We start from the raw sequence: 13,331 nt of genomic DNA on the forward strand, positions 1-13,331 counted from the left end.
ACGCACGGACGCAGATGCGCAGGCACGTGGACGCGCACGCAGGCGGACGCGCGCGCGCGCACAGCCGGCTTCCTCCGCGCCTGCCCCGGGCCCGTCCTCCCCCGTGGCCGCCGCCCCCGCCAGCCCGCCCTGGGGGGCAGAGAGGAACAGGCAGCGGCAGACCCGGGGGGTGGGCGCCCACCCGGCCTTGCTGCTGGTGTCCCAGCAGGGGCGGGGCAGGGTGAGGGGCCCGTGTTCACACGCACCTCCCGCAGGGAGCCGGGCAGGCTGCAGAACTTGTAGGCTGCGTAGATGGGCACCATGGACATGGAGGACGTGGCGATGGCCCAGCCCAGCGCGTTGGCCCACTCGGGGAAGATGTAGGCTCCGTAGTGCGGGGGCCGGAAGGTCACGATACTCACCACGACCACAAACTGAAACGGAGGGCAGAGTTCAGGCGGCGGCTCTCAGCGGGCGGCTGGGGAGAGGTGCGCCCGGGAGCGACGGTTTCACCCGGGGGGTCTCCCGGCCAGGGCGGCTCTGGGGGCCCGGGCTGCCAGCCTGCTGCGCGTGCGTGCCGCTCAGCCAGGCCCGCGCTGCGTGGGGGGGGGGGGGGGGGGGGCGCGAGGCGCCCCCCCCCCCCCCCCGCGGGATGCAGGCAGCCTCACAGCTGCCGCTTGAAAGCCTCACAGGTTATCATGTCCGGGAGACCCTGCCTGGCTTGTCCAGCGAGCACACCTGACCCCCTCAGCCCCCTGAGCGCAGCCGAGATGAACATGCTAGAAGCAGGCCTCAGGTGGCGGGGGGCGCGATCGGCAGCTTCTGAGCGTCTGGGCTCCGCTCAGGGAGAAACTGCGGATTGTGTCAGCAGCCAGGCTCCCGCTCGCTCCCTCTCTGCCTGCCTGTCTCTCTGTCTCTCTGTCTCTGTCTCTCCATCTCTGTCTCTGCCTCTCTGTCTCCGTCTCTGTCTGTCTCCATCTCTGTCCCTGTTTCTCCGTCTCTGTCTCTGTCTTTCCGTCTCTGTCTCTATCTCTGTCTCTGTCTCTGCCTCTGCCTCTCACCAGCCCTGGGTTGGCCCAGGAGGTGCGTTCGTTCCAGACGTGCCAGGGGTCGGGGAGATGTGCGTCTCTGTGAGGAGCTCGGGGGGCTCTCTGCTCAGACGCGGACAGCCCTTGAACGGCCTCCGGGGTCACCTGTCCAGACCGGGCAGGACAGGTCAGGCTCTGTGAGCCATCAGGGCTTGGCCACATGACGACTCCCCCGGCTGCTGTAGTGGGGACGCAGCCGTGGGCCGTCGTAAGGGGATCCGCGTGGCCCTGTTCTAATGGAACTGGCGGCCGGTGGACTTGGCCCATGGGCTTGGGCTGGCGGCCCCTGGCCTGATGAGAAGAGCCAGGCGGCTACCGGACGTGCTCGTGGTGGCCATGCTGGGACAGGATCTAAGTTACTCCTGTCCTCGGCATTTGAGCCTTGTGCCCCCTACCCCCGGAAGTCTACATCCCGCGACTGTCCTCAGGGCAGGAGCCAGCCGGTGGCCGTGCTCAGCTCTGGCCTCCCCCCCATGGCAGCGCTGTGATGCACAGGGGAGTACCACCGTGGATCCAGCGTGAGGTTTCTCAGTGGGCCCAGAGAGTGGGGGGCACCTTCAGGAGACCACGGAAGATTTTAGGGGACAGCCCCTCCCCAGCCTCACACGAACGAGTGAGAGCCCAGGCGCGTGCGGCCACCAGGGGCCCTGGGGCCAGTGTGGGCGGTGGCGTGCGTGTGGGGTCCTTACCAGGAGGAAGCAGGGGCTGACGAACTTCCAGCACAGCCTCCAGTAGAGGCTGGGCCGCTGCCCGGTCATCTGCTTGATGTCCTCGCTGAACTGCCTCACGCCTGTGGTGGAGGGAGCCGAGTGGGCCGGTCAGGATGGCATGCTCCCCGCCCAGGGTCCCACCCCACCTCCTGCAGCTCCCCCAGACCTCCCGCGAGTGGGGGGTCAGGACGGCACACTCCCCCCCACTCAGACTTCCCACTGGTGGGGGGGTCAGGACGACATTCTCCCCGCCCCGGGTCCCACCCCACCTCCTGCAGCACCCCCCAGGCCTCCCAGTGCTCCTGCTGGCCAGGGTCCCCACATGTGTTCACTGTGGTGACACCGGGAGATGGGCACTCCTCAACCGTCTTGCGCACCGAGGGACATGTGTGGGGCACCGGCAGCTCGCCTGCCCTCTCTCTGTCCTCTTCCTCCCTCAGCGCTTCCTCCCTCGCCCTAGGCTGTCCTGCCTCCCCTCGGCCAGAACTACTTCTTTTTCTCTTTAAAAAAAATTGTGGTATTAAGGAGGTCACGTCCTGCATGGAGCACTGGGTGTTATACGCAAACAATGGAACGTGGATCACTACATCAAAAACTGATGATGTACTGTATGGTGACTAACATAACAATGAAAAAATTGTGCTAAAATACACATAACAAATTTTACCATTTTAATCATTTTTAAGTATGGCGTTCAGAGATGCTAATTCACATTGCTATACAACCACCACCAGCATCGGATGGTTCTAGCTGGAACTTTCCATCTCCCCAAACTGAAGCTCTGTCCCATGAAGCACTAACTCCTCTCCCCTCTCCCCCACCCTGGTGCCCACTGTCACTTTCTGTCTCACATGAGTGCAATCCTACATGATTTGTCCTATTATGACTGGCTTATCTCACTCAGCAGGATGTCCTCAAGGTTCCTCCGTGTTGTGGCAGGTGTCAGAATGTCCTTCCTTTCAAGGCTGGACAATATTCCACGATATATTTATAATCATTATTTCTTAAGGAAAGCTATTTCTAAAGCTTAGTGAACTGGCACTGTCTCTAAGAGATCTCAACAGTGATTTCTCCCACCCCGAGTCTGGCCTGGCCTCTGCTCGGACGACCACAGTTTGTCCACTGAGCCTGGGGTGAGTCTCGTGGGCCTCACGCTGGGGACACGTTGGGAAGACCCCTCCATTCAGAATTCCCTCTGCACAAACCAACCCCATCATCGGAACCCTGGACATGGAGATGGACCAGGGGCAGAGTGGAATGGAGAAGGCGAACCCAAGGCCATCCCCTCGGCCCCTCTGGACTCAGCCCCACGAGTGGTCAGGTCAGCCCAGGGCCCCTCCTGGTGCTGGGCTGTTGGCGCGAAGACCGACAGGACCGTTGGTGCACAGACCCAGCACACTCTGATACATCTCCCAAGAAACACAGACTGTGTGTGGGGATTAGAGATGTGAACGGCCATTTGGAGAAACAACGTGGACTCTGTCTTCCGAGGCTCTGGGGAGCGTGCGGTCGCCAGCGTCTCTCCCGCCTCACCAGCACTGAGCTCATGACCGAGGGACGCGTTTGGGGCACTTCCTCTCTTTCACTGTGGGGTTTCATTTGGGGGTGGGGGAGAGAGCCCAATTTTAAATGATCAAGTATTGATTCCAGGTGCCAATGAAAGCAGAGTTCGATATTTCCCTTTTCTGTAGAAAAGAAAATATAATTGAAAAAGCGTTCTGGGAATGTGAACTATTTGTCAGGTGCAGCCTCTCAAAGCCGACCTGCTTCTTCGGGCCAGGCTGTCCATGGCCCCGAGGCCATGCCCACTGGGTGACCCTAGGGCTCCCACGGGAGGGGAGCTGGTGCAGCCTGCAGACGGTTAGCTCTGGGCTGGAGCTCACAGCCAGGGAGAGTGCACCTGATGCCCAGAGCTGTCACTGCTAAGTGCCCCAGAGAAGCCTGACCAGGAGCTCCCTCCTTCCGGGAGAGCAGGCAAAGTGGGCAGCTGGCCCAGGTCAGCATCCTGGGAAAGGATGCCTTCTCCAGCTTGGGTGCCCGTGGCCGTCACAACGCCCGCGACGCAGCCCAGCGGGCCAGCAGGGACAAGCCAGCCGTGGCTGCAGGGGGCGCAGTCTCGTCTGGACGCTGCCTGCCCACCAGTGGCTCCCAACCTCGGGGGGCGCGGAGCTCTAACTCAGGAGCCAGCGGCTGACTGGTCAGCAGCGAGGGCGTGAGGAGCTGACGGTGAGCGTGGCGCGGTGAAACACGCCGATCAGCCCCCACCTCACGACCTGCGTGCTGGTCACGTTCCCCAGGGAGGAACAGGCCTGTTTCTTAGCCGATTGAGGAGACCTCACCTCCGCCGGGCCCGTAAGCCATTCTCTCTTAATGACCAATGAGGACATCGGCACAGTACGATCAGGTGGCCACACCAAACAGTTCTGACCACAGTAAGCGTTTTGGGGTGCCCCCTCCGGCTAACTGTGCTCATCGATCTGGCTGGTCCCAGTGACGGCACCGCAGCTGGGTCTGCCACCTGCTGACGCACACCGGCCCCGGAGGAGGGCCCGTCCTTACCGTAGAACCAGGCCACCCCGATGGCCTCGACAAGCACTCCGAAGAGGATGGACGTGCCGGCCGCAAAGTGGTCCAGCAGCGTGAAGACGTAAATGCCGCCCTGGAAGAGGGGGTGCCCGCTGAAATTGGGGTGCCCGGTGTGGCACGCCTCACCCGAGGAAGCCCACAAAAACACTCTCCCCAGATAGACACCGGGCCTGCGGATTCAGTTTACAGACATAGTCTATCGTGAAGTCCGGTTGGAATCACTGAAATTCAGTCCACGCACAGCTTTTCAGGGACATGCCTTTTGTGCGGGAATGGCAAGGACCTCTCTTTTCCTCTCCTCTCCCCTCCCCTCCCACTCCTCTCCTCCATCCCCTCCCCCCCCAGGGGCACTCCAGGTGCAATCAGAGGTGAAAGCAGCCGAATGCCAAACTTGGGAGGGGAGCTGACCCAGGCCCCGCTCCCCGTGGTCAGGCCTCCCCTGGCCCCCAGCCCCGCAGATGCAACAGGCAGGCGCTTAGCCCAGGCCGCTTCCAAGGGGGCCGTCCAGGAACTGCAGGAACTCGAGACCGCTTCCCATGGACCACAGCTACCGCTGTGACCACGGCTGCCCCGTGTGTGACCACAGCTGCTCCTGGTGACCACGGCTACCCTGTGCGACCACGTAATCCCACGTGTGACCACAGCGACCCGCGTGTCATTAGCATATCAGTACAAGTCACGGTTTGGGGCTCTCAGACAGTACCAGCCACGCTGCCAACACCAAATGCTAGTGAGGCTGCGCCAGGCAAAGCGAGCATGGCTACGTACGTTGGTGACACAGAAGAGGGAGAGGAGGAAGGTGGCCAGGACGATGAAGAGGGTGAAGAGCTCCCGGTGCCGGTGCAGGAGCTGGAACTCGTCAACGAGCCCGGTGATCACCGACTCCATCCCGCCCATCTGCAGCCAACAGAGCGGGGGCGCTGCGGGGTGGGGCGCGATTTACGTCACGTCCAACGGACCTACACCTGGGGCGTGGACACGAGTGGGGGCCGCACAGCATCCAGGCTGCAGAGTGCCCTGCACGCGAGGCAGCCCGCAGCCCCCGGAAAGAGGACCCGGGGGTGCACGCTGTCCCGTGAGGGGACGTGCTCAGCCAGTCTGCAGCCCCATGTGGCTAACGTGGCACCATCCGCTAAAATCGCCACAAAGCCTCAGCCCTGCCCGACTGCTCCAAACACAGTCTCCCCACAGCACAGCCCTACTTTGTTCTTGGGGAGGACCCGGCGTGGCCACGGGCACAACCTTCCTGACTCTGAGTGTCGTCATGATGGGGTGTCCTCCAAGTATCCTGGCCTACTTGGTGACCCTCTTTGCCCTGCTGCTCATGGGATTCATCCCCGCCAGATGTGCGGTCCAGGGCTGTGGTCACCCAGCAGGCGTTGACCAGGCTGGCTGGGAGACGACAGCCGGAGGCTAGGGCGTGTGACCCACATTCACAGGGGGCAGGATTTGTGGTTCTCTGCACTTTCCAGGAAGCTCTGGGGGACAGGGCACCCGTGGCCACTCATGGGGACCCTGAGGTCTCAGCTGTTGGTCCTGAGCAGGCAATGGGGACACAGGAGCCTGAGGAAGTGCTGCAGGCCCACATTCGTCCTCCCTAGTGCACACACATGCACGGACTCACACCCATGCACACGCGAGCACGTGCACACACACACAGGGCTGCACACGCGATATTCAGCGGGCCAGGCCTGGGCTGCAGCTGGAGGCTTTGCTGCCCTGCTCTGCAGGTGCATCCAACCCTCCTGGGGGGCTCTGGGGTCAAGGAAAGCAATGAGTCAGGAGGGACCGGCCCTGGCCCTGGGGGGTCCTCACCCCGTTCCCTGCACTGCGTCCTGCTGCCGGCTTGTATGTGTGTGTTCGGGTCTTAGTGACTTGGGCAGAGGGCACAGCTGGAGGCCCCGAGTGAAAGAGGGGGTGAGTGGGTCCAACACCCCACCCAGGAAGGGTCTCAGCAGTTGTGGGACCCTCTTCCTGCCACACGGGGCTCTGTAGCGCAGGAGGTCTGGGAGACCCTTCAGGGGCGTCGGGGTCTGCCCGCCCTGTGAGGGCTGTGAGGACGCCTGGCTGTCACAGGCAGGCCCCCCTGGTGCACGAGGTGCTGAGGTCACTCACGGCGCTGTCGATCCCCAGGGTGAGCAGCATGATGAAGAAGATCACGGCCCAGGCCGAGGACAGTGGGAGCGTGGCCAGCGCCTCGGGGTAGATGATGAAGATCAGCCCGGGCCCTGAAAACAGACCCGCCTGTTGCCGCTGACTGGCGGCTCCCCTCTTCCCCCACCCAGGGAGGCCGACATAGCAGTAAGGTGACAAAATCCCTCCCAGCGCCTTCTTCCCCGTTCTCCCTCAAGAGTCCTCTCTCCTGGGAACTCAGTGGACACCTGGCCCAGGACTCCAGAGAATGGAAACCTGACGTCAGCTGGAGGCCCGCACCTTGTTCCTCTGGGTCCTTCTGGTCTGCGTGGGGCTGTGGGGGCTGGAGAGGCTGGAGCGGTACCAACACAGGTAAGGGCGGGAGGGGCTCCAGCAGCCCGCCCGCCGTCCCTGACCACCTCCGTCAGGCCTCCTGGCCTGCTTTCCTGTGCACATCACAGACACACGCACGCACCCCCCACATGCATGCTCTCTCTCACACACACGCTCACACGTGCACATGCACACATGCTCACACACACGCATGCTCTCTCATGCACACACGCATGCTCACACACACATGCACACACACGCACACACATCCATGCTCATACACGCACACATGCTCTCACACAGCACACATGCTCATGCACACACAATGCTCTCTTACACATGCATGCTCACACACATGCACACATGCATGCTCACGCACACACATGCTGACACACATGCTCACACACCCATGCTCATACATGCACACATGCTCTCACACGCACACATGCTCACACAGCACACATATGCATGCTCACACACATGCATGCTCTCACACACGCACACATGCTCACACTCACTGAGGTACATTTAGCAATATATGAATATTTTTCCATGCCAATGAGTAACTGTGTCTGATCTTTAAAAACCATGTAATGAATATGGAAATACTACAGCTCAGCAAATGCTTGAAAGGGGCAAGTTTCTGCTCACATAGCAGCTCCCCTGGGATCATTCCCTTTCAGGACATCCCAGGAGTGGGGCTGCTGTGCGGAGCATACACATGCTGGGAGGCATGCTTGCTCCTTCACCCCGCCGTAGAATCTGGGTGGGCGTGGGGGCCATGGGCTCAGACAGAGGCAGGGAGGCGGGGATGGAAACGGTGCAGGGCTCAACCAGACTCGCAGCAGTTTGGCCTTGATGATCCCCAAAGTAAAAACATTCCCACAGGAAACTAATCATTTCCATGGTCACTTTTAAAAGATGGGCCTACTTAACTCACTCACATGGCCTTCCGAGCCTTTACGCACAAAGACGTGGCTTCCCTAATCTCTCAGTCCTCAGCAGGGCCGTGGCGGGCACCAGCCGATGGGGGCTGGGCACTGACGGATCTTTGTAGAGGATAGAACAGAGCTCCACAGCCACGCTGTCCTCACAGCCCCGTGCTCAGGCCGGGGCTCTCTGCAATTCCTGCCCCCATGCAAGGGGCACAGTCCCCAGTGCAGGGCTGAGGGGCGGCTCATTTGAGACGCTCTAGAGCCTAAATGCTATGAGCCACAGACCCAGGTAGAGGTCGGTCAGCTTGGTTGAGCATGATGTCAATATCTTCGCCTTTCAGTTCTGTACCTGAGTTAACATTTCACCCTGTTTTCTTGAGAATTAGAGCTATAAATGACATTTACTTTGCTTGTCACGGAAATGCATAGAAGATATTCACTCTACTTCCAGGGGTTAATAGAGGTTTTTGTAAGCTATTGCTATTTATCATAAAAAAGGGCAAAAGCACGGGAAATGCATAAATGCAGCAGTGAGTAAATTTCACTGCTCTGTATTTATTTGCTTTATGTTCCCATTCTCCTGCCTTTATTGGATTTTTTCCTGGAGGCAAGGATGTGGACTTAGGAAGCACATACGCCCGGACGCCCAGCCCCCGCTTTCCCTGTCAGTCCCGGAGGGCTGGACCTCTGCTTCCTACTTTCAAACTGGGGTCCGAAGGCTCAACACTGCAAGAATCGGATGGGATGGAGGCTAAGGGCTGCGGGCACAGGTGGGGGACCCTCTGCTCCCCCGTCCCTACTCCCACTCAAGAATAAAAAGATTCAGGAAGAGATGAGTCAGGGACACCCTCACGGGCTTTCCTGAGCCTGAGGAGCAGCCCCAGGAGAAGATGGGCTTTTTCATAGAAAGTGGACGGGTGAGGACAGACTCCAGGGGAAGAGTCCTCCTCACTCACCCCCAGAATAATCTGACAGCAGGTGAGGGGTTGCAGTGATCTCAGGAGACCCTGCTGTCCCGGCCCGACCCAGTGCCATGGCTTTCTACCCACACACTAGGACTGAGCAGCCCCTTCCGTACCCCACCCCTGCACCTGGCCTCCTGCTGGGGCCCAGCCTGCTCCCTGGGTCACCTGTGCCCACTCCCACCTGCCCACTTCCTGGCACGCAGACACCTGGTGTTCGCGGCTGGCTGGTGAGCAGGTTGGGAACAAGGGTCTCTGTTGTCCCTGTGTGCCCAAGACTTCGTGATTCCTCTGGTTATTACCCAAATCCCACCTACATATGTCATGATCACTGGGTGTTTGGAGGGAAAAGCTTTGGCGCCGATGAACGGCTCGTGTCCCAAATCCACCAGGCTTCTCTCTGGCCTTGCTCTCCGGCCCTGCGGGCTGTGTGGCCCCCACCCCTGAGCTGCATGGGCCTCCTTCCAAAGTGTAAACAAAGACTAGGCCTACCCTGAGACGGGGAACCAGACCCTCTCCTGCAGCCCCGGGGCCTCTGCCGGGGGCTGGCGACCAGCGGGGCAGCAGTGGGGTGTGGTAGGCGTGTCGCCACCCCGGGGACCCGTCCACGGGTTCTCTGCTCTGGAACACGTGCGGCTCGTGTGAGCCAGACGCAGGGCCCAAGCATCTCCCTCCCACTGCACGGCGTAAACACTCAGAGGCCTGGGTGGCCAGGGCTGTGGGGCGGGCGGAGCTGTGGGGACGCCGGGCCTGCCCTAGGGAGACTCACCGTCCTTGGCCACGTCCCCGATGGGCACGCTGTGCTTCTGGGCCATGTACCCCAGGAAGGAGAAGACCACAAAGCCGGAGGAGAAGCTCGTCAGGGAATTGACGGAGGTGGTGATGACCGCATCTCTGGGGAACAAGACACACGTCCCAGCCATGCCTTGAAGCAGGGGCAGCAGCTTCCTGCCTTTGTCCTTAATGCGCTGCGTCTGGGGGCAGGCGGGCTTTGGAGGGGTGCTTTCGCAGAAGGGCCCCCCCAGCCCCTCCCGTGGGCTGCACCGCAGAGAGGCTGGTGCCCGGGCTGACAGGACCCCCGGCGGAGCGGCTCTAAGGCTCTGGCTGTGTCCCGGCTTTGGCCCGGACAGGCCCTGTGGTGACCAGCCATGCGTGTCCGCCCAGGAACCGAGGGGCTTCTGGTGCTCACGACTCAGTGTGAAGGTGAGACAGCCCCCACCTGCAATGTGGGGGCTCCGGGCGGGCAAACGGAAACCGGCAGGGTCCCCACCCATGCTCTGCAGGGGGCTGTCTGGCAGGATGTCTAGAAGCCTGGGGGGCGGAGCTGGTTGAAACGCAGTTCTGAGGGGGTGGGTCTGGGGTCCCCCGAACATGGGGGACCCCATTCAGAAGGCTGAGAACTCAGAGGGCCAGAGGGAAGGAGAGGTGGGGGAGCAGGGGTGCGGTCAGCCCCTCCGAACACCGGAGTGGAAGGACATTTGCTGAGTGCCCTGACCCCGGCGAGGCCCCCGTGGGCTCGGGCAGGGGCTGTCCACCTGCATGTGTGGCCACTTTGCTATGCACGCTGTGTTTGTATTTTTACTGCATTTTCTGTCCTCATGATGTGAAGAAAATAAACACAAGCCCATAAGGGTCAAAGAAAGCAGGTCCCAGATAAACTTGCTTTTGCTTTTAGATGGATTTTGGGTCCAGCCTGTGGCTGCAGGTCACTCAGCTCTGGCACTTCGCTGCCTGCCCTGGAGCTGGTTGCCCTGAGCACCTTGGGGAGGCCTGGCCCTGGGGGCCAGGAGGCAGGGGCAGCTGGGGCCGGGCAGGCGATGGACGAAGGTGCAGAGGCTGGGGCCCTCAGTGGGGACTCCGGGAGGTGGCGAACACCTTCATCTGTTCCGGTACTTTCTTTAGAGCAAGAACAAAATTGCCTGTAGCTTCCGCCTTTTAATTTCCACTGAAGAGCCATTCTGGCTCAGAGGCCCTGTGAGCACAGCATATCCCCCCTCCCTGTATCTGGGGACACGTAATTTCCAGAAGTCAGTGATTTGGCAGAACCCGTGATGGGGACAGGTGCTCGGGACTTACCTGTAGCAGTTGTTGGTAAATTTATTGTAGCTGGAGAAGGCAATTAGCACCCCAAACCCAACGCCCAGCGAGAAGCATACCTGGGTGGCAGCATCTATCCACACCTGCATAGAGCCAGACAAGAGAGGTTAATTGCAGGGACTGCATTGAACCCGGGAGACCGGCTATCACAGGGCCAGCGAGGGCTCCACGGAACGGGGTCGAATTGAAACACAACATTGTCATCAACGAGCCAGTGGTGTTGACAACATGATCAGTGGGTTACACCTGCCGTGTCCCTGGCCCCAGAGCGCAGCTCACGGAAGGGCTGTATCTTGGTGCTTGCAATTTCCCTCAGAACGTCAGCACCGCTGTGCGCACGGCCAGACCTGTAGTTAATTTATTAAGGTGCGACGGACGTTGATGCCTCGGTCAGACGTGCCCACTCATGTCCGCTGTCTTTCCCACGGCATTTAAAGCCACGGGCTCACGGTATGCACACAGCGGCAGCCGTGGAAAGGCTGTGAAGCCCAGGCACTGGTGTGTGCTCGCTCGGTGCACACAGGCCAAGTGAAAGCCCGTGGCTGATAACTGCACCAACGTGGTATTTTTAAAAGTCAAACTCAACTGTTCACATCAGGGTGATGAGGAGACCACCTGGGGATGTGGGCACTGCCTCGCCCCTACGCAGCCTTGGGTGGGGGTGGAAAGCAGCTGAACCCCACCCTGGGGGCATCTCCCAGGAGGACCACATCAGCCATCTGAGGGGTCTGGGGGCTTGTTGGCCCTGGGGGCTGTCCCTGAGTGACCAGGCAGCCCATGGTGCAGGCCTGAGGGCAAGAACCCTCAGGCAGTGACACCTGAGATCGGCTGGGCACACGGGGCGACCTCCAAGGGCCCCAGGGTGGCTGGCCTGAGTATGACCTCACAGGGGAGCTGGACAGGATGCAGCAGAGGAGGCCGGAGCCTACGGCTGCTGGGAGGTGGCCACCCGCTCACGCTCCAGGACCAGCAGGACGTCTGTCCTTTGGGCAGCATGCCCAGAGTCTTTGGATCACCCTGGTGTCAGGGACAGTGTGTTCCAGGCAGCGGGCTAGGCCTCAGGATGCGGCCTTGAGTAGCTGAGTGGTGAGTGGGCCAAGGGGCCTCTGCCCTGCTGTCCCCCTTGTGCTTGTCATCAGTTAGCTAGCTTGGCCGGGCCACTGCAGGCAGGAGCCATGGTCACAGGGAGAGCCCCTGCCTCCTGCTTAGTGCCAGCCCTCACCAGGTCAGTGCCCACCCCTGAGCCTTCGCACGTGTGACCCCCCCTCCAGGATGTGCCTCCTGGACGACTGTCCAGGCCTTTGCTCACTGCCGCCCCGAGGACCCAGCTCTGGACCCAGTGCAGGACCCATCCTGGAAGCCCCCCTGGCAGCCTCTCTGGGCCGACGTGGAACTGCCTTCCTTCCTTTAGCACCTGACCTCTCCTCTCCTGCGGGAATGGAGCTCTTCCAGGATGGGGTTCTGTCTGCCCCAGCCTCGACCTGTCCCAACCTGTCAACCAGCCCAAGAGCTGCAGATGAATGAATAAGGGTCTGGATGCCATCTGAGGATGCTGACCCCTATGGAGAAGTCCCTTGTCCAGATGGGGGATCCAGAAATGGATCCCCAGGATGCAGGGCAGTCTCTGTGTCAGAGCAGTGCAGGGTCGATAGTACCAGGGACATGGCAAGGGATGGAGCAGATGGTCCCTTCTGTCCTGTCTGCTTGCGGGGCAGGCCCCATGTAGAACCTCTGCTCCTGACCTACTCTAGACCAGTGAGGATGCTGGCCAGGCCTCCTGCCTGCAGCAGACTCCATCAGATCCCTCTGGACCGAACCCCGGGGGATGGGTCAGGGTCAAGCCTGGGATAGTGCTGGGGAGCCCGTGACTTGATCAGGGCCAACTCCTGCAACTATATCCCTGGGGGCATCTGTGGGAACTGCCCCAACTGCTAAGCCCCAGAGAAGGATGCCTAGGGCCACTTGATCTCTGAGTGTGGCCATCAAGAGCCTGGGGGGTGGGAGTATGGGTAGCACCTGGGCCAGGAGGAGCCCTGGGAGGACATCCCAGGATGACCACCAAGCCAGTGAGCCCCTGTCCCTGCCCTATCCAGGGGAGGCCTAGAGGAGCTGATGCAAAGATCAGCCAGGACCCCACAGCAGGACCAGGAATGGCTCCACCCTCTGGACTGGGGACAACATGGACCTGTCCATGGGACCTCAGGCTCGCCTGAGCCCAGGGGTTGTAGTCCTGCTCTGTCCTGGTCTATGTCCCTTCCGAGCCCTGAGCTGACAGGGTGCTTGGAGAGGATGGAATATGCTGGTTTGTCCAAGATATTAATCATCCATCTGTCACCCATCAACTATGTGTCCATCAATCACCTACTTATCCATCCATCTATCCATCTATCTATCATCTCTCTATCCATCTGTATATCATCTATCTATCCATCCATCTGTCCAACCATCATCTATCTATCACATCCATCCATCCATCATCTATCCATCCATCTATTATCTATCTGTCCA

General features: G+C 60.4%; 1 protein-coding gene across 1 annotated transcript in view; it reads right to left on the bottom strand.

Annotated features, from left to right (window-relative positions):
* Positions 1–13,331, bottom strand: part of SLC6A3 (solute carrier family 6 member 3) — a 37,278-nt gene that overhangs the window by 4,362 nt on the left and 19,585 nt on the right. The window contains exons 6-12 of the mRNA XM_034998811.1: positions 10,803–10,906; positions 9,496–9,620; positions 6,479–6,591; positions 5,132–5,260; positions 4,337–4,436; positions 1,757–1,857; positions 246–413 (exon numbers count right to left, since the gene is read on the bottom strand). Of these exons, the coding sequence (XP_034854702.1) occupies positions 246–413; positions 1,757–1,857; positions 4,337–4,436; positions 5,132–5,260; positions 6,479–6,591; positions 9,496–9,620; positions 10,803–10,906 (840 nt within the window). The remainder of the gene's footprint in view (positions 1–245; positions 414–1,756; positions 1,858–4,336; positions 4,437–5,131; positions 5,261–6,478; positions 6,592–9,495; positions 9,621–10,802; positions 10,907–13,331) is intronic.

Source organism: Mirounga leonina, unplaced genomic scaffold, assembly GCF_011800145.1.
Source record: "Mirounga leonina isolate KUSES-001 unplaced genomic scaffold, KU_Mleo_1.0 Mir_95, whole genome shotgun sequence".
NCBI lineage: Eukaryota > Metazoa > Chordata > Mammalia > Carnivora > Phocidae > Mirounga > Mirounga leonina.